General features: G+C 52.0%; 1 protein-coding gene across 1 annotated transcript in view; it reads left to right on the top strand.

Moving 5' to 3' along the window:
- Positions 1-23,416, top strand: part of LOC116956253 (kidney mitochondrial carrier protein 1) — a 53,825-nt gene that overhangs the window by 4,946 nt on the left and 25,463 nt on the right. The window contains 1 exon segment of the mRNA XM_032977697.2: positions 17,890-18,024. Within this exon segment, the coding sequence (XP_032833588.2) occupies positions 17,973-18,024 (52 nt within the window). The 5' untranslated portion in view covers positions 17,890-17,972.

Below are 23,416 nucleotides of genomic sequence, written 5' to 3'. Positions count from 1 at the left end.
ATGGGTCTCTGTAAAGTCTATAGTTATCCATGTACAGTCTATGGGTCTCTGTCTAAAGTCTTTGGGTCTCTGTCTAAAGTCTTTGGGTCTCTGTCTAAAGTCTTTGGGTCTCTGTGTAAAATCTATGGATCACTGTGTAAAGTCTATGAGTCTCCATATAAAGTCTATCAGTCTCAGTCTCAAGTCCATGGGTCACTGTTATAAAGTCTATGGGTCTCCGTGTAAAGTCTATGGGTCCCCGTGTAAAGTCTATGGGTCACCGTGTAAAGTCTATAGGTCTCAGTGGAAAGTCTATGGGTCTCAGTGGAAAGTCTATGGGTCTCAGTGAAAAGTCTATGGGTCTCAGTGGAAAGTCTATGGGTCTCAGTGTAAAGTGTATGGGTCATTGTGTAAAGTCTATGGGTCTCAGTGGAAAGTCTCTGGGTCTCAGTGGAAAGTTTATGGGTCCCCGTGTAAAGTCTATGGGTCTCAGTGTAAAGTCTATGGGTCTCAGTGGAAAGTCTATGGGTCTCAGTGGAAAGTCTATGGGTCTCAGTGGAAAGTCTATGGGTCATTGTGTAAAGTCTATGGGTCTCAGTGGAAAGTCTCTGGGTTTCAGTGGAAAGTCTATGGGTCCCTGTGTAAAGTCTATGGGTCTCAGTGTAAAGTCTATGGGTCTCAGTGGAAAGTCTATGGGTCTCAGTGGAAAGTCTATGGGTCTCAGTGGAAAGTCTATGGGTCTCAGTGGAAAGTCTATGGGTCTCAGTGGAAAGTCTATGGGTCTCAGTGAAAAGTCTATGGGTCTCAGTGGAAAGTCTATGGGTCTCAGTGTAAAGTGTATGGGTCATTGTGTAAAGTCTATGGGTCTCAGTGGAAAGTCTCTGGGTCTCAGTGGAAAGTTTATGGGTCCCCGTGTAAAGTCTATGGGTCTCAGTGTAAAGTCTATGGGTCTCAGTGGAAAGTCTATGGGTCTCAGTGGAAAGTCTATGGGTCTCAGTGGAAAGTCTATGGGTCTCAGTGTAAAGTCTATGGGTCATTGTGTAAAGTCTATGGGTCTCAGTGGAAAGTCTCTGGGTTTCAGTGGAAAGTCTATGGGTCCCTGTGTAAAGTCTATGGGTCTCAGTGTAAAGTCTATGGGTCTCAGTGGAAAGTCTATGGGTCTCAGTGGAAAGTCTATGGGTCTCAGTGGAAAGTCTATGGGTCTCAGTGGGAAGTCTATGGGTCTCAGTGTAAAGTCTATGGGTCCCCGTGTAAAGTCTACGGGTCTCCGTGTAAAGTCTATGGGTCTCAGTGTAAAGTCTACGGGTCTCAGTGTAAAGTCTATGGGTCTCAGTGTAAAGTCTATGGGTCACTGTTATAAAGTCTACGGGTCTCAGTGTAAAGTCTATGGGTCTCAGTGTAAAGTCTACGGGTCTCAGTGTAAAGTCTATGGGTCTCAGTGGAAAGTCTATGGGTCATTGTGTAAAGTCTATGGGTCTCAGTGTAAAGTATATGGGTCTCAATGGAAAGTCTATGGGTCTGAGTGTAAAGTCTATGGGTCTCAGTGTAAAGTCTACGGGTCTCCGTGTAAAGTCTATGGGTCTCAGTGTAAAGTCTACGGGTCTCAGTGTAAAGTTTATGGGTCTCAGTGTAAAGTCTACGGGTCCACGTGTAAAGTTTATGGGTCCACGTGTAAAGTTTATGGGTCTCAGTGTAAAGTCTATGGGTCTCAGTGTAAAGTCTGTGGGTCATTGTGTAAAGTCTATGGGTCTCAGTGTAAAGCCTACGGGTCTCAGTGTAAAGTCTACGGGTCCACGTGTAAAGTCTACGGGTCTCAGTGTAAAGTCTATGGGTCTCAGTGTAAAGTCTACGGGTCCACGTGTAAAGTTTATGGGTCCACGTGTAAAGTCTATGGGTCTCAGTGTAAAGTTTATGGGTCTCAGTGTAAAGTCTATGGGTCTCAGTGTAAAGTCTACGGGTCCCAGTGTAAAGTCTATGGGTCTCAGTGTAAAGTCTATGGGTCTCAGTGTAAAGTCTACGGGTCCCCGTGTAAAGTCTATGGGTCTCAGTGGAAAGTCTATGGGTCATTGTGTAAAGTCTATGGGTCATTGTGTAAAGTCTATGGGTCTCAGTGGAAAGTCTATGGGTCTCAGTGTAAAGTCTATGGGTCTCAGTGGAAAGTCTGCGGGTCTCATTGTAAAGTCTATGGGTCTCAGTGGAAAGTCTACGGGTCTCAGTGTAAAGTCTATGGGTCTCAGTGTAAAGTCTACGGGTCTCAGTGTAAAGTCTTTGGGTCTCAGTGTAAAGTCTACGGGTCTCATTATAAAGTCTATGGGTCTCAGTGTAAAGACTACGGGTCTCAGTGTAAAGTCTACGGGTCCACGTGTAAAGTTTATGGGTCCACGTGTAAAGTCTATGGGTCACTGTTATAAAGTCTATGGGTGTCAGTGTAAAGTCTGTGGGTCATTGTGTAAAGTTTATGGGTCTCAGTGTAAAGTCTACGGGTCTACGTGTAAAGTCTACGGGTCTCAGTGTAAAGTCTACGGGTCTCGGTGTAAAGTCTATGGGTCTCAGTGTAAAGTCTATGGGTCTCAGTGTAAAGTCTATGGGTCTCAGTGTAAAGTCTTTGGGTCTCAGTGTAAAGTCTATGGGTCTCAGTGTAAAGTCTATGGGTCTCAGTGTAAAGTCTACGGGTCTCAGTGTAAAGTCTACGGGTCTCAGTGTAAAGACTACGGTTCTCAGTGTAAAGTCTATGGGTCTCAGTGTAAAGTCTATGGGTCTCAGTGTAAAGACTACGGTTCTCAGTGTAAAGTCTACGGGTCTCAGTGTAAAGTCTATGGGTCTCAGTGTAAAGTCTATGGGTCTCAGTGTAAAGACTACGGTTCTCAGTGTAAAGTCTACGGGTCTCAGTGTAAAGTCTTGGGGTCTCAGTGTAAAGACTACGGGTCCCCGTGTAAAGTCTATGGGTCTCAGTGTCAAGTCCATGGGTCACTGTTATAAAGTCTATGGGTCACTGTTATAAAGTCTATGGGTGTCAGTGTAAAGTCTGTGGGTCATTGTGTAAAGTTTATGGGTCTCAGTGTAAAGTCTACGGGTCTACGTGTAAAGTCTCTGGGCCTCTATGTTGCAGCTCGAGCCTTCCAGGCCGACTGTATCGTCTTGCCATACATTTTATCATCTCGTTGATAACGTACGACTTTAATGCTGACTCTGTTCTTTTATGATCATTTTGCACGGTGCTCTGTGAGCCCTGAATAAAGGGTGCTGTAAGTCTGAATTATGACAGTATTACATCTCATCCATACTCTTGTTTAACCACGGCACTGCAGGTCATAACACACTGACCCACTCACTCAGACAAAGACAAAGATCCCCCGTATAGCCTGACCAGACTGTTGGGAAAAGTGGCGGTTAGCGAGCGCCTATGAAGGCTGGCACAGCACATGAGGGGGTGGGTGGCCAGCACCACGCCCGGCCGCCTTTGTCTACCCAGTGGTGATGTTTACTACACACCATTTGAGGCCAAGTCGACCTAGGGGACCGTTCAGATAATTAATCGTCACTGGTGTTGACCATGGACGTTAATCACACTCGGGTCGCCGGGTTGGTTACGCAGCGCGCTAACCGGTACACTACCCACTCACCCACTAGCTCACCCACTCACCCACTCGCCCACCCACTCACCCACTAGCTCACCCACTCGCTCACCCACTCACTGACTAGCTCACCCACTCACCCACTCGCTCACCCACTCACCCACTAGCTCACCCACTCACCCACTCGCTCACCCACCCACTCACTCACTAGCTCACCCACTCACCCACTCGCTCACCCACTCATTCACTAGCTCACCCACTCACCCACTCGCTCACCCACTCACTCACTAGCTCACCCACTCACCCACTCACTCACTAACTCACCCACTCGCTCACCCACTCACTCACTAGCTTACCCACTCACCCACTCGCTCACCCACTCACTCACTAGCTCACCCACTCACTCACTAGCTCACCCACTCACCCACTTGCTCACCCACTCACTCACTAGCTCACCCACTCACCCACTCGCTCACCCACTCACTCACTAGCTCACCCACTCACCGACTCGCTCACCCACTCACCCACTCGCTCACTCACTAGCTCACCCACTCACCCACTCGCTCACTCACTCACTAGCTCACCCACTCACCCACTCACCCACTCACTCACTAGCTCACCCACTCGCTCACCCACTCACTCATTAGCTCACCCACTCACCCACTCGCTCACCCACTCACTAGCTCACCCACTCGCTCACCCACTCACTCACTAGCTCACCCACTCACCCACTCGCTCACCCACTCACTCACTAGCTCACCCACTCACTCACTAGCTCACCCACTCACTCACCCACTCGCTCACCCACTTACTCACTAGCTCACCCACTCACCCACTCACTCACTCGCTCACCCAATCGCTCACCCACTCACTAGCTCACCCACTCACCCACTCGCTCACCCACTAGCTCACCCACTCGCTCACCCACTCGCTCACCCACTCGCTCACCCACTCGCTCACCCACTCACTAGCTCACCCACTCAACCACTCACCCACTCGCTCACCCACTCGCTCACCCACTCGCTCACCCACTCGCTCACCCACTCGCTCACCCACTAGCTCACCCACTCGCTCACCCACTCACTCACTAGCTCACCCACTCACTCACTCACCCACTCGCTCACCCACTAGCTCACCCACTCGCTCACCCACTAGCTCACCCACTCGCTCACCCACTCACTCACTAGCTCACCCACTCATTCACTCACCCACTCGCTCACCCACTCACCCACCCACTCACCCACTCGCTCACCCACTCACTCACCCACTCACCCACTCGCTCACCCACTCGCTCACCCACTCACCCACTCGCTCACCCATTCACTCACTAGCTCACCCACTCGCTCACCCACTCACTCACTAGCTCACCCACTCACCCACTCGCTCACCCACTTACTCACTAGCTCACCCACTCACCCACTCACTCACTCGCTCACCCACTCGCTCACCCACTCACTAGCTCACCCACTCGCTCACCCACTAGCTCACCCACTCGCTCACCCACTCGCTCACCCACTCGCTCACCCACTCACTCACTAGTTCACCCACTCAACCACTCACCCACTCGCTCACCCACAAGCTCACCCACTCGCTCACCCACTAGCTCACCCACTCGCTCATCCACTCACTCACTAGCTCACCCACTCACTCACTCACTCACCCACTCGCTCACCCACTAGCTCACCCACTTGCTCACCCACTCGCTCACCCACTCACTCACTAGCTCACCCACTCACTCACCCACTCGCTCACCCACTCGCTCACCCACTCACTCACTCACCCACCCGCTCACCCACTCACCCACTCGCTCACCCACTCACTCACTAGCTCACCCACTCGCTCACCCACTCACTCACTAGCTCACCCACTCACCCACTGGCTCACCCACTCACTCACTAGCTCACCCATTCACTCACTCGCTCACCCACTCACTCACTAGCTCACCCACTCACCCACTCACTCACCCACTCGCTCACTCGCTCACCCACTCACTCACTAGCTCACCCACTCACCCACTCGCTCACCCACTCACTCACCCACCCACTTACTCACCCACTCACCCACTCGCTCACTCACCCACCCACTCACTCACTCACCCACTCACTCACCCACTCACTCACCCACTCACCCACTCACTCACTAGCTCACCCATTCACTCACTCGTTCACCCACTCACTTACTAGCTCACCCACTCACTCACCCACTCGCTCACCCACTCACTCACTCACTAGCTCACCCACTCACCCACTCGCTCACCCACTCACTCACCCACCCACTTACTCACCCACTCACCCACTCACCCACTCGCTCACTCACCCACCCACTCACTCACTCACCCACTCACTCACCCACTCACTCACCCACCCACTTACTCACCAGCTCACCCACTCACCCACTCACTCACTAGCTCACCCACTCACCCACTCACCCACCCACTCACCCACTCACCCACTCATTCACTAGCTCACCCACTCACCCACTCACTCACTAGCTCACCCACTCACTAGCTCACCCACTCACCCACTCACTCACTCACTCACCCACTCACTCACTCACCCACTCACCCACCCACTCGCTCACCCACTCACCCACTCACTCACTCGCTCACCACCACACCGCAGGTCACAATGCACTCAGAATACGAATAATTATTTCTCCTGGAGGAATCCGATGAGCTACGAAGCTCTTTATCCACGAATCTTATCTTAACAGAATTTCTGTATCGTGCCTTAACCAAGGCATTTTACAAATAGTTAACGATGGTGCAACAACGTATGATGATTTTAATCGTGGAGATGAGGAGAGTGGAACGGATGAGGAGAGTGGAACGGATGAGGAGAGTGGAACAGATGAGGAGAGTGGAACAGTTGAGAGTGGAACAGATGAGGAGAGTGGGACGGACGAGGAGAGTGGGACGGATGAGGAGAGTGGAACAGATGAGGAGAGTGGAACAGATGAGGAGAGTGGAATAGATGAGGAGAGTGGAACAGATGAGGAGAGTGGGACGGATGAGGAGAGTGGGACGGATGAGGAGAGTGGAACAGATGAGGAGAGTGGAACAGATGAGGAGAGTGGAACAGATAAGGAGAGAAACGGATGAGGAGAGTGGAACAGATGAGGAGAGTGGAACAGATGAGGAGAGTGGAACAGATGAGGAGAGAAACGGATGAGGAGAGTGGAACAGATGAGGAGAGTGGAACAGATGAGGAGAGTGGAACAGATGAGGAGAGTGGAACGGATGAGGAGAGTGGAACCGTTGAGGAGAGTTGAACAGATGAGGAGAGTGGAACAGATGAGGAGAGTGGAACAGATGAGGAGAGTGGAACAGGAGAGTGGAACAGATGAGGAGAGTGGAATAGATGAGGAGAGTGGAACAGATGAGGAGAGTGGGACGGATGAGGAGAGTGGAACGGATGAGGAGAGTGGAACGGATGAGGAGAGTGGAACAGATGAGGAGAGTGGAACAGATGAGGAGAGTGGAACAGATGAGGAGAGTGGAATAGATGAGGAGAGTGGAACAGATGAGGAGAGTGGGACGGATGAGGAGAGTGGAACGGATGAGGAGAGTGGAACAGACGAGGAGAGAAACGGATGAGGAGAGTGGAACAGATGAGGAGAGTGGAACAGATGAGAGTGGAATGGATGAGGAGAGTGGGACGGACGAGGAGAGTGGAACAGTTGAGGAGAGTGGAACAGATGAGGAGAGTGGAACAGTTGAGGAGAGTGGAATAGATGAGGAGAGTGGAACAGATGAGGAGAGTGGAATAGATGAGGAGAGTGGAACGGATGAGGAGAGTGGAACAGACGAGGAGAGAAACGGATGAGGAGAGTGGAACAGATGAGGAGAGTGGAACAGATGAGGAGAGTGGAACAGATGAGGAGAGTGCAACAGATGAGGAGAGTGGAACGGATGAGGAGAGTGGAACAGTTGAGGAGAGTGGAACAGATGAGGAGAGTGGAATAGATGAGGAGAGTGGAACAGATGAGGAGAGTGGGACGGATGAGGAGAGTGGAACAGATGAGAGTGGAACAGATGAGGAGAGTGGAACAGATGAGGAGAGTGGAACAGATGAGGAGAGTGGAATAGATGAGGAGAGTGGAACAGATGAGGAGAGTGGGACGGATGAGGAGAGTGGAACAGATGAGGAGAGTGGAACAGATGAGGAGAGTGGAATAGATGAGGAGAGTGGAACGGATGAGGAGAGTGGAACAGACGAGGAGAGTGGAATAGACGAGGAGAGTGGAACGGATGAGGAGAGTGGAACAGACGAGGAGAGTGGGACGGACGAGGAGAGTGGAACGGATGAGGAGAGTGGAACAGACGAGGAGAGAAACGGATGAGGAGAGTGGAACAGATGAGGAGAGTGGAACAGATGAGGAGAGTGGAACAGATGAGGAGAGTGGAACAGATGAGGAGAGTGGAACGGATGAGGAGAGTGGAACAGTTGAGGAGAGTGGAACAGTTGAGGAGAGTGGAACAGATGAGGAGAGTGGAACAGATGAGGAGAGTGGAACAGATGAGGAGAGTGGAACAGATGAGGAGAGTGGAATAGATGAGGAGAGTGGAACGGATGAGGAGAGTGGGACGGATGAGGAGAGTGGAACGGATGAGGAGAGTGGAACAGACGAGGAGAGAAACGGATGAGGAGAGTGGAACAGATGAGGAGAGTGGAACAGATGAGGAGAGTGGAACGGATGAGGAGAGTGGAACAGACGAGGAGAGTGGAACAGACGAGGAGAGTAACAGATGAGGAGAGTGGAACAGTTGAGGAGAGTGGAACAGATGAGGAGAGTGGAACAGACGAGGAGAGTGGAACAGACGAGGAGAGAAACGGACGAGGAGAGTGGAACAGATGAGGAGAGTGGAACAGTTGAGGAGAGTGGAACAGATGAGGAGAGTGGAACGGATGAGGAGAGTGGAACAGATGAGGAGAGTGGAACAGTTGAGGAGAGTGGAACAGATGAGGAGAGTGGAACAGATGAGGAGAGTGGAACGGATGAGGAGAGTGGAACAGATGAGGAGAGTGGGATGGACGAGGAGAGTGAGATGGACGAGGAGAGTGAGATGGACGAGGTGAAGCAATGGGCCAACATCTGTGATGACGCTGTGCGACTTCGACGGGCGGCGGAATTGTCGACGGCAAATGTGACGGCGTTGAATGGGCGGGTCGGCGGATGTTGTTTTGCCTAAATGTGTAATTTGATTTCCCTTGTTATTATGTTTTTCGTCGTTTTAATCCTTATTTTGTATCAACCCGCCGGATAGACATGGATACGAACGCACGGGTCGGGAGCGGGGGTGCGATGCGCGGCGCTCTTTTTTTTTTTGAACTTGACAAATGTCAATTAATTCTCGTTATTACATTTTCTTGTTGTGCTGTTTTTATTAAACCGCCGGATAAACATCGGCGCTGTTTTTGTGTGGGTGGGTGGGGGGTGGGGGCGGCGGGATAATAGCGGTGTCGATGTCGGCTCGGCGGGTTTTGCGAAATTCGGTGACGCAAACGTCACGGCGATGCCGTGCTGTTGCTTCCAAAAGGGATTTTGACGATTTCGCAATTTGAAAAAATAATAATAGTAATAATAATAATAATACCGTCCGTTGTTATTATCAATGCGCTTGTTTTTCCCCCTCGGGGCAGGCCGAAATAACTGCTAGAGCTGCTCTTTGTGGTCGGAGGCGCGGTGGCAAAGATGTCACCTACCTCGCCTGGTGTACGGGTTGGGTCCATGGGCCTGATCCCGCCCCTTGATGCCCGCGGTATATTTGCCACTGCCCGTGGTCGCGCGGATTTTCCTTCGGCCCCTGCCGGCTTTTCCTTCCACATTTTAGAATCGGCGTCACGGCGTTTCGAATTGGTTGACTGCCAAACATTTTCCTCAAGACAATGATGATCCACTTCGTTGAGGCTATCATTTGTGGCAAGGCCGTTTCTGAAAAGAGAGCGATACAGCTCAGTGCGCCTTACCCGGTAAAATAAAAAGAAATAGAGGCCGCGTCCCCCTTAGGGTAGCGGCGAATCGGAGCGACAGCCCCGGGCCCTGCGCTTTGGGGAGGGGGGGGGGGGCCCGACGTCACGGTGTCAGACGTAAAACTTCCGGTTTAGTTTGAAGGCGTCCCGCTATGGACAGACCGGACTGTAGTAGTGGAAGCCTCCCCCCACCCCCTCCGCTAGCAGTTGCAGGGCTGCGCCTTTGCATTTGCCCCGAAGCTCTTACGATAACTCCCCCCCCCCACTCAATTTAAGGGGGCGGCAGCGGTTAGCACTCCGGGGCCCACCGAACCCGGCTACTTGAGTTGGGTTGCCATCGCACGGCCAAACAGCGTTGGCGAGGGACATCCCGACCGCGTGCCCTGCCTCTTCCCCCGTGCCCCCCCACCCGGGTCTGCTCGGCCTCCAACGAGCGCCTGGTGCTGCACCCAAAGCGTCGGCGCTTCGGGGGAGGCAAAGGCGGTCGGCCCGCGGGCGTTGCCGCTGGCCCACGCCGTGCCACCGCGGGCCTCCGGCCAGCGCTGCTCGCTAGCAGCACTCGCCCCGGCGGGCTGTGCAGCTTACACGGAGGGCCGTCGTGTTAGACTGCTTGCTCGTGCGAGCGACTGGCCGAGGGAGCGAGTGGCCGAGGGAGCGAGTGGCCGAGGGAGCGACTGGCCGAGCGAGCGACTGGCCGAGAGAGCGACTGGCCGAGAGAGCGACTGGCCGAGAGAGCGACTGGCCGAGGGAGCGACTGGCCGAGGGAGCGACTGGCCGAGGGAGCGACTGGCCGAGCGAGCGACTGAGGGGGACCGGGCGAGCGACTGAGGCACTTTGCCCAGTGCCTGCTTGTCGTTAGCGCGGCGGCGTTAGCGATCTCTGTGATGACGGGTTGGGGGTGGTGGGTGGGGGTGGAACATGAAGCGAGTCTCGTGACAGAGTCCGAGGGCTCGGTTTCTGGTAGCCGCAGGGTTCGCCCGCCGTGGGAGTCGGCGTTACCCGGCGTGGGTTGCATAACGGAGCCTTCGAACGCGTAACGGGGACGTGACTGACGCACGAGCCGGGAACGAGACGATGCGGAAGGAATGCTGCTGCTACTGCTGCTGCTGCGGTGTCGGTGGTCTCGGTGGTGTAGTCGGTGGTCTCGGTGGAACGGTTAACGCGCCCGATTGGACTTGCAATCCAGGCGGTCACCGGTTTGAGTTCAGACTCGGAGCGGCGGTGCGAGCTTCTTAAATTTGCTGCTACCCTCCCCCCACCGCCACGTTACCCCCACGCAGCAGTCAAAAATCGATCGACAGGTCGTGCGTGTGTGGTGGGGGTAGAGTGTGGTGTTTTAGACTTGCCACAAAGCTGCCGACTCGTTATTTTTTTAAATTTTATTCCAATGACGTCATGGGATCTTTGACATGCGTGTCCGCGGTTAATCCGCAATGCAGCCTTATTCTATTTTGTGTTTCACCAGGCGTGAGGCCCCCCATTGAGCTTTGTAGCTGTTATTCAAAAACGACCCTGGCTATCGCAAATGATAGCCCAACCAAGTGGACTTATCATCATCGCGTGGATTTTTAGCAGCAGCCGATGACAGTGGTAACCCGGAGATCGAACTTAATTCGTTCCAGAAGGCCATTCGAAGGCCGATTTGTTCGAACACCGCGTTAATTTTCCCCCGTAAGAATTGATGTAAATGACATTAATTGGTTCCAGGCACAAGAAATATCTCATTATAAGGCATTTTTACACGAAGTTTTCAGTAATTACGTGCATAAAATCATACAAAAAAAAAACAAGAAACACAATAAATAAATTGGAATGAATGAATAAATATATGGAATAAATGAATTACGTGAACATTGAACTTCACTTTTACCTGTAGTAAGGAGAGTTGATGGCTTGAGTGGAAGGTGGTGAGGAGGTGGTGGTGGTGGTGTTATAGTTTGGAAGGGGGAGTCCCCTTGGGCAAGCGTCTCGCACGCTGCTGGACACCACGCGTCTCAGCCGTGTACAGGTTCTTTCAAGACGCGATTGCCCCTTTGGACCTCCGAATTTCGCACGGTTTTCCGGGCCCAAAAAATGTTCGAAAATATCGTTCGGACACCGATTTGTTCGAGTTCCGGTGCGTTCGATCTCCGAGGTGCTGCTGTACTCTAAAGCGTGTGGTGTACAGCAGGGGTCAGGATCGTGATCGAATCTAGATTTAAAGCTTTCATGACTGCTAGGATCCATACTCTTTGGTTCTATTGGGTAAAGTCACGTAGGTGAAAATAAAATAACAAAAAATGACGACGTTTCGGTCACAACACAAGCGGCCTTCATCAGGTGAAGGGACAAGACAGTCTCGTCTCTTCCCTTCACCTGATGAAGGCCGCTTGTGTTGTGGCCGAAACGTCGTGATTTTTTGTTATTTTATTTTCATCTACGTGACTTTACCCAATAGAACCAAAGAGTATTGTGATCGAACTCATCAACCTCGTCGTCAACAACTTGCCACCGTGGAACCTTTAACATCTTAACATGTCAGTGATGATGACGATACGGATGATGATGGTGGTGGTGGCCCACCTCATTAGTAAAGTTGATTTCGTTAAATACCTGCGTCATCTATACTCCACGGACACTCGCAGAAGTTCCACGGATTTTTATTCTTAAGGCACACTGAGGGTAGAGTCGCACAGAGACCCATAGACGACTCGCACAGAGACCCATAGACGACTCTCACAGAGACCCATAGACGACTCTCACAGAGACCCATAGACGACTCACACAGAGACCCCATAGACCTTCACAGAGACCCATAGACGACTCACACAGAGACCCATAGACGACTCACACAGAGACCCATAGACGACTCACACAGAGACCCATAGACGACTCACACAGAGACCCATAGACGACTCACACAGAGACCCATAGACGACTCTCATAGAGACCCCCATAGACGACTCACACAGAGACCCATAGACGACTCGCACATAGACCCATAGACGACACTCACAGAGACCCATAGACGACACTCACAGAGACCCATAGACGACTCACATAGACCCATAGACGACTCACACAGAGACCCATAGACGACTCACACAGAGACCCATAGACGACTCACACAGAGACCCATAGACGACTCACACAGAGACCCATAGACTACTCACACAGAGACCCATAGACGACTCACACGGAGACCCATAGACGACTCACACAGAGACCCATAGACGACTCACACAGAGACCCATAGACTACTCACACAGAGACCCACAGAGGCCCACATAGATGACTCGCACAGAGACCCATAGACGACTCACAGAGACCCATAGACGACTCACACAGAGACCCATAGACGACTCACACAGAGACCCATAGACGACTCACACAGAGACCCATAGACGACTCTCACAGAGACCCATAGACGACTCACACAGAGACCCATAGACGACTCACACAGAGACCCATAGACGACTCTCACAGAGACCCATAGACGACTCACACAGAGATCCATAGACGACTCTCATAGAGACCCATAGACGACTCTCACAGAGACCCATAGACGACTCACACAGAGATCCATAGACGACTCTCATAGAGACCCATAGACTACTCACACAGAGACCCATAGACGACTCGCACAGAGACCCATAGACGACTCGCACAGAGACCCATAGACGACTCGCACAGAGACCCATAGACGACTCACACAGAGACCCATAGACGACTCACACAGAGACCCATAGACGACTCTCACAGAGACCCATAGACGACTCTCACAGAGACCCATAGACGACTCACACAGAGACCCATAGACGACTCTCACAGAGACCCATAGACGACTCACACAGAGATCCATAGACGACTCTCATAGAGACCCATAGACGACTCTCACAGAGACCCATAGACGACTCACACAGAGATCCATAGACGACTCTCATAGAGACCCATAGACTACTCACACAGAGACCCATAGACGACTCGCACAGAGACCCATAGACGACTCGCACAGAGACCCATAGACGACTCGCACAGAGACCCATAGTCGACTCGCACAGAGACCCATAGACGACTCTCACAGAGACCCATAGACGACTCGCATAGAGACCCATAGACGACTCGCACAGAGACCCATAGACGTCTCACACAGAGACCCATAGACGACTCACACAGAAACCCATAGACACCTCGCATAGAGACCCCCATAGACGACTCACACAGAGACCCATAGACGACTCTCACAGAGACCCATAGACGACTCACACAGAGACCCATAGACGACTCACACAGAGACCCATAGACGACTCACACAGAGACCCATAGACGACTCGCACAGAGACCCATAGACGACGCTCACAGAGACCCATAGACGACTCACACAGAGTCCCATAGACGACTCGCACAGAGACCCATAGACGACTCTCACAGAGACCCATAGACGACTCGCATAGAGACCCCCATAGACGACTCACACAGAGACCCATAGACGACTCTCACAGAGACCCATAGACGACTCACACAGAGACCCCCATAGACGACTCACACAGAGACCCATAGACGACTCACACAGAGACCCATAGACACCTCGCACAGAGACCCATAGACGACTCTCACAGAGACCCATAGACGACTCTCACAGACCCATAGACGACCCTCACAGAGACCCATAGACGACTCACACAGAGACCCATAGTCGACTCTCACAGAGACCCATAGACACCTCGCACAGAGACCCATAGACGACTCGCACAGAGACCCTTAGACGACTCGCACAGAGACCCATAGACGACTCTCACAGAGACCCCCATAGACGACTCACACAGAGACCCATAGACGACTCGCATAGAGACCCCCATAGTCGACTCACACAGAGACCCATAGACGACTCACACAGAGACCCATAGACGACTCTCACAGAGACCCATAGACGACTCACACAGAGACCCATAGACGACTCACACAGAGACCCATAGACGACTCGCATAGAGACCCATAGACGACTCTCACAGAGACCCATAGACGACTCTCACAGAGACCCATAGACGACTCACAGAGACCCATAGACGACTCGCACAGAGACCCATAGACGACTCACACGGAGACCCATAGACGACTCGCACAGAGACCCATAGACTCACACAGAGACCCATAGACGACTCACACAGAGACCCATAGACGACTCACACAGAGACCCATAGACGACTCACACAGAGACCCATAGACGACTCACACGGAGACCCATAGACGACTCGCACAGAGACCCATAGACTCACACAGAGACCCATAGACGACTCACACAGAGACCCATAGACTCACACAGAGACCCATAGACTCACACAGAGACCCATAGACGACTCACAGAGACCCATAGACGACTCACAGAGACCCATAGACTCACACAGAGACCCATAGACGACTCACACAGAGACCCATAGACGACTCGCACAGAGACCCATGGACTCACACAGAGACCCATAGACGACTCACAGAGACCCATAGACGACTCACACAGAGACCCTCATAGACAACTCTCACAGAGACCCATAGACGACCCTCACAGAGACCCATAGACGACTCACACAGAGACCCCCATAGACGACTCGCACAGAGACCCATAGACGACCCTCACAGAGACCCATAGACGACTCACACAGAGACCCATAGACGACTCGCACAGAGACCCATAGACGACTCGCACAGAGACCCATAGACGACCCTCACAGAGACCCATAGACGACTCTCACAGAGACCCATAGACGACTCTCACAGAGACCCATAGACGACTCTCACAGAGACCCATAGACGACCCTCACAGAGACCCATAGACGACTCTCACAGAGACCCATACACGACTCTCACAGAGACCCATAGACGACTCACACAGAGACCCATAAACGACTCGCATAGAGACCCCCATAGACGACTCGCACAGAGACCCATAGACGACTCGCACAGAGACCCATAGACGACTCACACAGAGACCCATAGACGACTCGCACAGAGACCCATAGACGACTCGCACAGAGACCCATAGACGACTCGCACAGAGACCCATAGACTCACACAGAGACCCATAGACGACTCGCACAGAGACCCATAGACGACTCACACAGAGACCCATAGACGACTCTCACAGAGACCCATAGACGACTCTCACAGAGACCCATAGACGACTATCATAGAGACCCCCATAGACGACTCTCACAGATACCCATAGACGACTCTCACAGAGACCCATAGACGACTCACACAGAGACCCATAGACGACTCTCACAGAGACCCATAGACGACTCTCACAGAGACCCATAGACGACTCGCACAGAGACCCATAGACGACTCGCACAGAGACCCATGGACTCACACAGAGACCCATAGACGACTCACAGAGACCCATAGACGACTCACACAGAGACCCTCATAGACAACTCTCACAGAGACCCATAGACGACCCTCACAGAGACCCATAGACGACTCACACAGAGACCCCCATAGACGACTCGCACAGAGACCCATAGACGACCCTCACAGAGACCCATAGACGACTCTCACAGAGACCCATAGACGACTCGCACAGAGACCCATAGACGACTCGCACAGAGACCCATAGACGACCCTCACAGAGACCCATAGACGACTCTCACAGAGACCCATAGACGACTCTCACAGAGACCCATAGACGACTCACACAGAGACCCATAGACGACTCACACAGAGACCCATAGACGACCCTCACAGAGACCCATAGACGACTCTCACAGAGACCCATAGACGACCCTCACAGAGACCCATAGACGACTCTCACAGAGACCCATAGACGACTCTCACAGAGACCCATAGACGACTCACACAGAGACCCATAGACGACTCTCACAGAGACCCATAAACGACTCGCATAGAGACCCCCATAGACGACTCGCACAGAGACCCATAGACGACTCACACAGAGACCCATAGACGACTCGCACAGAGACCCATAGACGACTCGCACAGAGACCCATAGACTCACACAGAGACCCATAGACGACTCGCACAGAGACCCATAGACGACTCACACAGAGACCCATAGACGACTCTCACAGAGACCCATAGACGACTCTCACAGAGACCCATAGACGACTCACACAGAGACCCATAGACGACTCTCACAGAGACCCATAAACGACTCGCATAGAGACCCCCATAGACGACTCGCACAGAGACCCATAGACGACTCGCACAGAGACCCATAGACGACTCACACAGAGACCCATAGACGACTCGCACAGAGACCCATAGACGACTCGCACAGAGACCCATAGACTCACACAGAGACCCATAGACGACTCGCACAAAGACCCATAGACGACCCTCACAGAGACCCATAGACGACTCTCACAGAGACCCATAGACGACTCTCACAGAGACCCATAGACGACTCACACAGAGACCCATAGACGACTCTCACAGAGACCCATAAACGACTCGCATAGAGACCCCCATAGACGACTCGCACAGAGACCCATAGACGACTCGCACAGAGACCCATAGACGACTCACACAGAGACCCATAGACGACTCGCACAGAGACCCATAGACGACTCGCACAGAGACCCATAGACTCACACAGAGACCCATAGACGACTCGCACAAAGACCCATAGACGACTCACACAGAGACCCATAGACGACCCTCACAGAGACCCATAGACGACTCTCACAGAGACCCATAGACGACTCTCACAGAGACCCATAGACGACTCACACAGAGACCCATAGACGACTCTCACAGAGACCCATAAACGACTCGCATAGAGACCCCCATAGACGACTCGCACAGAGACCCATAGACGACTCGCACAGAGACCCATAGACGACTCACACAGAGACCCATAGACGACTCGCACAGAGACCCATAGACGACTCGCACAGAGACCCATAGACTCACACAGAGACCCATAGACGACTCGCACAAAGACCCATAGACGACTCACACAGAGACCCATAGACGACTCTCACAGAGACCCATAGACGACTCTCACAGAGACCCATAGACGACTCTCACAGAGACCCATAGACTACTCGCACAGAGACCCATAGACGACTCACACAGAGACCCATAGACGACTCGCATAGAGACCCCCATAGACGACTCTCACAGAGACCCATAGACGACTCTCACAGAGACCCATAGACGACTCACACAGAGACCCATAGACGACTCTCACAGAGACCCATAGACGACTCTCACAGAGACCCATAGACGACTCTCACAGAGACCCATAGACGACTCGCACAGAGACCCATAGTCGACTCGCACAGAGACTCCCATAGACTCTAGAATGAGCCGGTTGAGGGGAGTTCATTCCTCCGCCCCTCCCCTTCCCTATTGGTTTATCATTAAAGATAAACAGGAGCAAGCACGTGGTCCCGTGGACGCCAGTTTGCTCCGAGGTCAAGCACACAGCTGGGTGTCGAGAGGGTTCACAATGGCCGTGCCGGAGACGCGGAGCCGGCAACCCACCCACTCAGAAAGCCCGGGTTCGTATCCGCACAGTCACAGCGGTTAGCCCGGGGCTTCTCATAGACTCACATGGAGGGCCGTAGACTCACTTAGAGACCCACTTATTCATATGTAGACCCGTAGACTCGCACGGAGATCCGTAGACTCGCACGGAGATCCGTAGACTCGCACGAAGAGCCATAGGCTCAAAGTGACCCACAGACTCGCACAGAGACCCACAGACTCGCACAGAGACCCACAGACTCGCACAGAGTCCCACAGACTCGCACAGAGACCCATAAACTCGCACAGAGACCCGCAGACTCGCACAGAGACCCGTAGACTCTAGAATGAGCCGGTTGAGGGGAGTCCATTCCTCACACCCTCCCCCTCCTCCCCCCCATTGGTTTATCATTAAAGATAAACAGGAGCAACCACATGGTCCCGTGGACGCCAGTTTGCTCAGAGGTCAAGCACACAGCTGGATGTCAAGAGGGTTCACAATGGCCGTGCCAGAGACGCGGAGCCGGCAACCCACCCGCTCAGAAAGCCGGGGTTCAAATCCGGGTTTTCAGCCGCACAGACACAGCAGTTACACCGGGGCTTCTCTTAGACTCGCGCAGAGAGCCAAAGACTCACATAGAGACCCACATAAAGAGCCACAGGCTTAAACAGAGACCCATAGACTCCTACAGAGACCCGTAGTCTCACACAGAGACCCGTAGTCTCACACAGAGACCCGTAGTCTCACACAGAGACCCGTAGTCTAACACGGAGACCCGTAGTCTCACACAGAGACCCGTAGACTCACACAGAGACCCGTAGTCTCGTACAGAGACCCATAGTCTCACACAGAGACCCGTAGTCTAACACGGAGACCCGTAGTCTCACACAGACCCGTAGACTCACACAGAGACCCGTCGTCTAACACGGAGACCCGTAGTCTCACACAGAGACCCGTAGTCTCACACAGAGACCTGTAGACTCACACAGAGACCCGTAGTCTCACACAGAGACCCGTAGTCTCACACAGAGACCTGTAGACTCACACAGAGACCCATAGACTCACACAGAGACCCATAGACTCACACAGAGACCCGTAGTCTCACACAGAGACCCACATATTCATATGTAGACCAATAGACTCACATAGAGACAGATTAACACAGAGACCCGTAGGCTAACACAGAGACCCGTAGTCTCACACAGAGACCCGTAGTCTCACACAGAGACCCGTCGTCTAACACGGAGACCCGTAGTCTCACACAGAGACCCGTAGTCTCACACAGAGACCTGTAGACTCACACAGAGACCCGTAGTCTCACACAGAGACCCGTAGTCTCACACAGAGACCTGTAGACTCACACAGAGACCCATAGACTCACACAGAGACCCATAGACTCACACAGAGACCCGTAGTCTCACACAGAGACCCACATATTCATATGTAGACCAATAGACTCACATAGAGACAGATTAACACAGAGACCCGTAGTCTCACACAGAGACCCGTAGTCTAACACAGAGACCCGTAGTCTCACACAGAGACCCGTGGTCTCACACAGAGACCCGTAGACTCGCACAGAGACCCGTAGGCTAACACAGAGACCCGTAGACTAACACAGAGACCTGTAGACTCACACAGAGACCCGTAGTCTCACACAGAGACCCGTAGTCTAACACAGAGACCCGTAGTCTCGCACAGAGACCCGTAGTCTCACACAGAGACCCGTAGACTAACACAGACCCGTAGACTCACACAGAGACCCGTAGACTCACACAGAGACCCGTAGTCTCACACAGAGACCCGTAGACTCACACAGAGACCCGTAGTCTAACACAGAGACCCGTAGTCTCACACAGAGACCCGTAGACTCACACAGAAACCCACAGGCTTATACAGAGAATCATAGACATACATAGACAAACACACCCACATATACTTACACGGAGATTCAACCACATTTACCATTGCTTATATCGACTGAATTCATTCAGTTTTAGATATTTACGTGCGTTTATTAGCGCTATAACTTACATAGCCCTAACACTTACATAGCCCTAACACTTACATAGCCCTAACACTTACACAGCCCTAACACTTGCATTGCACTAACACTTACATAATCCTAACACTTACATAATCTTAACACTTACACAGCCATAACACTTACACAGCCCTAACACTTACACAGCCCTAACACTTACATAATCTTAACACTTACACAGCCCTAACACTTACACAGCCCTAACACTTACACAGCCCTAACACTTACATAGCTCTAACACTTACACAGCCCTAACACTTACACAGCCCTAACACTTACACAGCCCTAACACTTACTTAACACTTACATAATCTTAACACTTACACAGCCCTAACACTTACACAGGCCTAACACTCACACAGGCCTAACACTTACACAGCCCTAACACTTACACAGGCCTAACACTTACACAGCCCTAACACTTACACAGCCCTAACACTTACACAGCCCTAACACTTGCATTGCACTAACACTTACATAATCCTAACACTTACATAATCTTAACACTTACACAGCCCTAACACTTACACAGCCCTAACACTTACACAGCCCTAACACTTACACAGCCATAACACTTACACAGCCCTAACACTTACACAGCCCTAACACTTACTTAACACTTACATAATCTTAACACTTACACAGCCCTAACACTTACACAGGCCTAACACTTACACAGGCCTAACACTTACACAGGCCTAACACTTACACAGCCCTAACACTTACACAGCCCTAACACTTACACAGCCCTAACACTTACACAGCCCTAACACTTATACAGCCCTAACACTTACATAGCCCTAACACTTACATAGCTCTAACACTTACACAATCTTAACACTTACATAATCCTATCACTTACATAATCCTAACACTTACATAATCTTAACACTTACACAGCCATAACTATAACCCCAACTCTAACCCTCGTGATAACTATAGCCCCAACTCTAACCCCAACTCTAACCCACGTGATAACTATAGCCCCACCTCTAACCCCAACTCTAACCCTCGTGATAACTATGGCCCCACCTCTAACCCCAACTCTAACTCTCGTGATAGCTATAGCCCCAACTCTAACCCTCGTGATAACTATAGCCCTAACTCTAACCCCAACTCTAACCCACGTGATAATTATAGCCCCAACTCTTACCCCAACTCTAACCCACGTGATAACTATAGCCCTAACTCTAACCCCAACTCTAACCCACGTGATAACTATAGCCCTAACTCTAACCCCAACTCTAACCCATGTGATAACTATAGCCCTAACTCTAACCCCAACTCTAACCCATGTGATAACTATAGCCCTAACTCTAACCCCAACTCTAACCCATGTGATAACTATAGCCCTAACTCTAACCCCAACTCTAACCCTCGTGATAACTATAGCCCCAACTCTAACCCACGTGATAACTATAGCCCCAACTCTAACCCACGTGATAACTATAGCCCCAACTCTAACCCACGTGATAACTATAGCCCCAACTCGAACCCCAACTCTAACCCACGTGATGACTATAGCCCCAACTCTAACCCACGTGATAACTATAGCCCCAACTCTAACCCCAACTCTAACCCTGGACGTGTAGCCCGTACTTCCCCACCTCCCCTTGGATTTGGAGTATTTGTAGATGACAGCCAATCTGGGCGTGTGGCAAGGGTGGTCGCCCTCCCTCGCCCCTCCTTCTCCCTCGCTCGCTCTCTCTCTCTCTTCGCTCTCAGCACTCCCTCGTTTCCCAGCTCACTCCTCCGCGCTCTCTCCTCCGCTCTCTCCCGGCGGCCGGCTGAGTGATCCGGCTGAGTGAGCGAGAGCGGCCGTGACGCTTCCAGGCCACGCGCGTTCGTCCGTGTGGAGTAGCTACAGGTGAGCCTGTGTGTCTGTGGGGTAGGGGGCCATCCATTCAGTACGTACGCATGGAGTGTGGAGGGGGGTGGTTGACCCCAACGCGTACGCTTGCGTATGGGGGGGGGGGGTCTCACTGACAATGTACGCGTAGGAAACGGGGCGGGGAGGGGGTGAAGCCTCGATAATAATTCGTCTACATTGGCCTTCAAATGAGCCACAGTTCAGTGTCTTCAGCTGTGAGACAACGAAGTACTAGCGTGAGAAGTGGGACTGTGGGAGAGGCGTCACTCTTTGTGTACCACCGTGCCCCTGACTGCGAGCGATCACGCTGCTGTGCTTCTGCCTGACATTGCACCTGTTGACGAAATCCCTATAATACGTAACCTGTTCGACTGGGTTCAGCCGGCCTTCAAACCTAGCGGACATTAGACACACTTTTTAAAGGTACGCAACTTAATTATTTAATGCAGCCGGCGGTGGACTATCTGTTTGCTTAAACACGTTAATATGATTAATCCTTGATCGTTTCTGCGTGGATTAAATATCGGCCGTTCTTTAGGATTTGGCGGGGGGGGGGGTGTTAAAAGTACGCGTGGCTACAGGGAGGGGTCACATTTTGACGGATTTTTACGTGCCTACTAAATGGATGGCCGCTTAGATGTGGGTGTGGTGTGTGTGGTGTAGATGGGGGTGTGGTGTGTGTGGTGTAGATGGGGGTGTGGTGTAGATGGGGGTGTGGTGTGTGTGGTGTAGATGGGGGTGTGGTGTGTCTGGTGTAGATGGGGGTGTGGTGTGTGTGGTGTAGATGGGGGTGTGGTGTGTGGTGTAGATGGGGGTGTGGTGTGTGTGGTGTAGATGGGGGTGTGGTGTAGATGGGGGTGTGGTGTGTGGTGTAGATGGGGGTGTGGTGTGTGTGGTGTAGATGGGGGTGTGGTGTCGATGAACCTGGAGACTCGAGTTCGATTCCTGCTCGTGGCCTACCATCAGTGACTATTATCTGAACGAATCTGGACCTCTCCTAGGTCCACTCAGCCTCAAATGATAACCTTGTGTGGTGTGTCAACATCGCAGCTGGGCGAGGTGCTAGCCACCCACCCTCTGGTGCACTGTGCCGGCCTTCATAGGTGCTCGCTAATAGCCCTTGCCCTTAGAGTCTGTTAAGGCTATGCGGGGGATCTTTGTCTTTGTTGTGGTTTATGATGCGTGTATGGTGTGTGTGTGAGTTTGTGTACTCTGGGTTTGTGATGTGTGTGTTTGTGGTTGGCTGTGTGTGTGGGTTATATGGGGTGCGGTTGGGTGTGTGTGTGCGGGTTACACGTGTGATTGTATGGAGTGCGGCTGGATGTCTGTATTGTGTGTGGGTTACACGTGTGATTGTATGGCGTGTGGGTTGTATGGTGTGTGGGTTGTATGGAGTGCGGCTGGATGTGTGTATTGTGTGTGGGGGTTACACAGCGAGTGGTTGGGTGTGTGGTGTGTGTGTATTGTATGGTGTGTGGTTGGGTGTGTGGTGGTGTGTGTGGGTAGACGGCG

Source organism: Petromyzon marinus, chromosome 64 (assembly GCF_048934315.1).
Source record: "Petromyzon marinus isolate PM22_M1 ecotype Great Lakes invasive population chromosome 64, UKy_Petmar_22M1.pri1.0, whole genome shotgun sequence".
NCBI classification, from domain to species: domain Eukaryota; kingdom Metazoa; phylum Chordata; class Hyperoartia; order Petromyzontiformes; family Petromyzontidae; genus Petromyzon; species Petromyzon marinus.
This window is presented reverse-complemented; position numbering and strand designations above follow the sequence as displayed.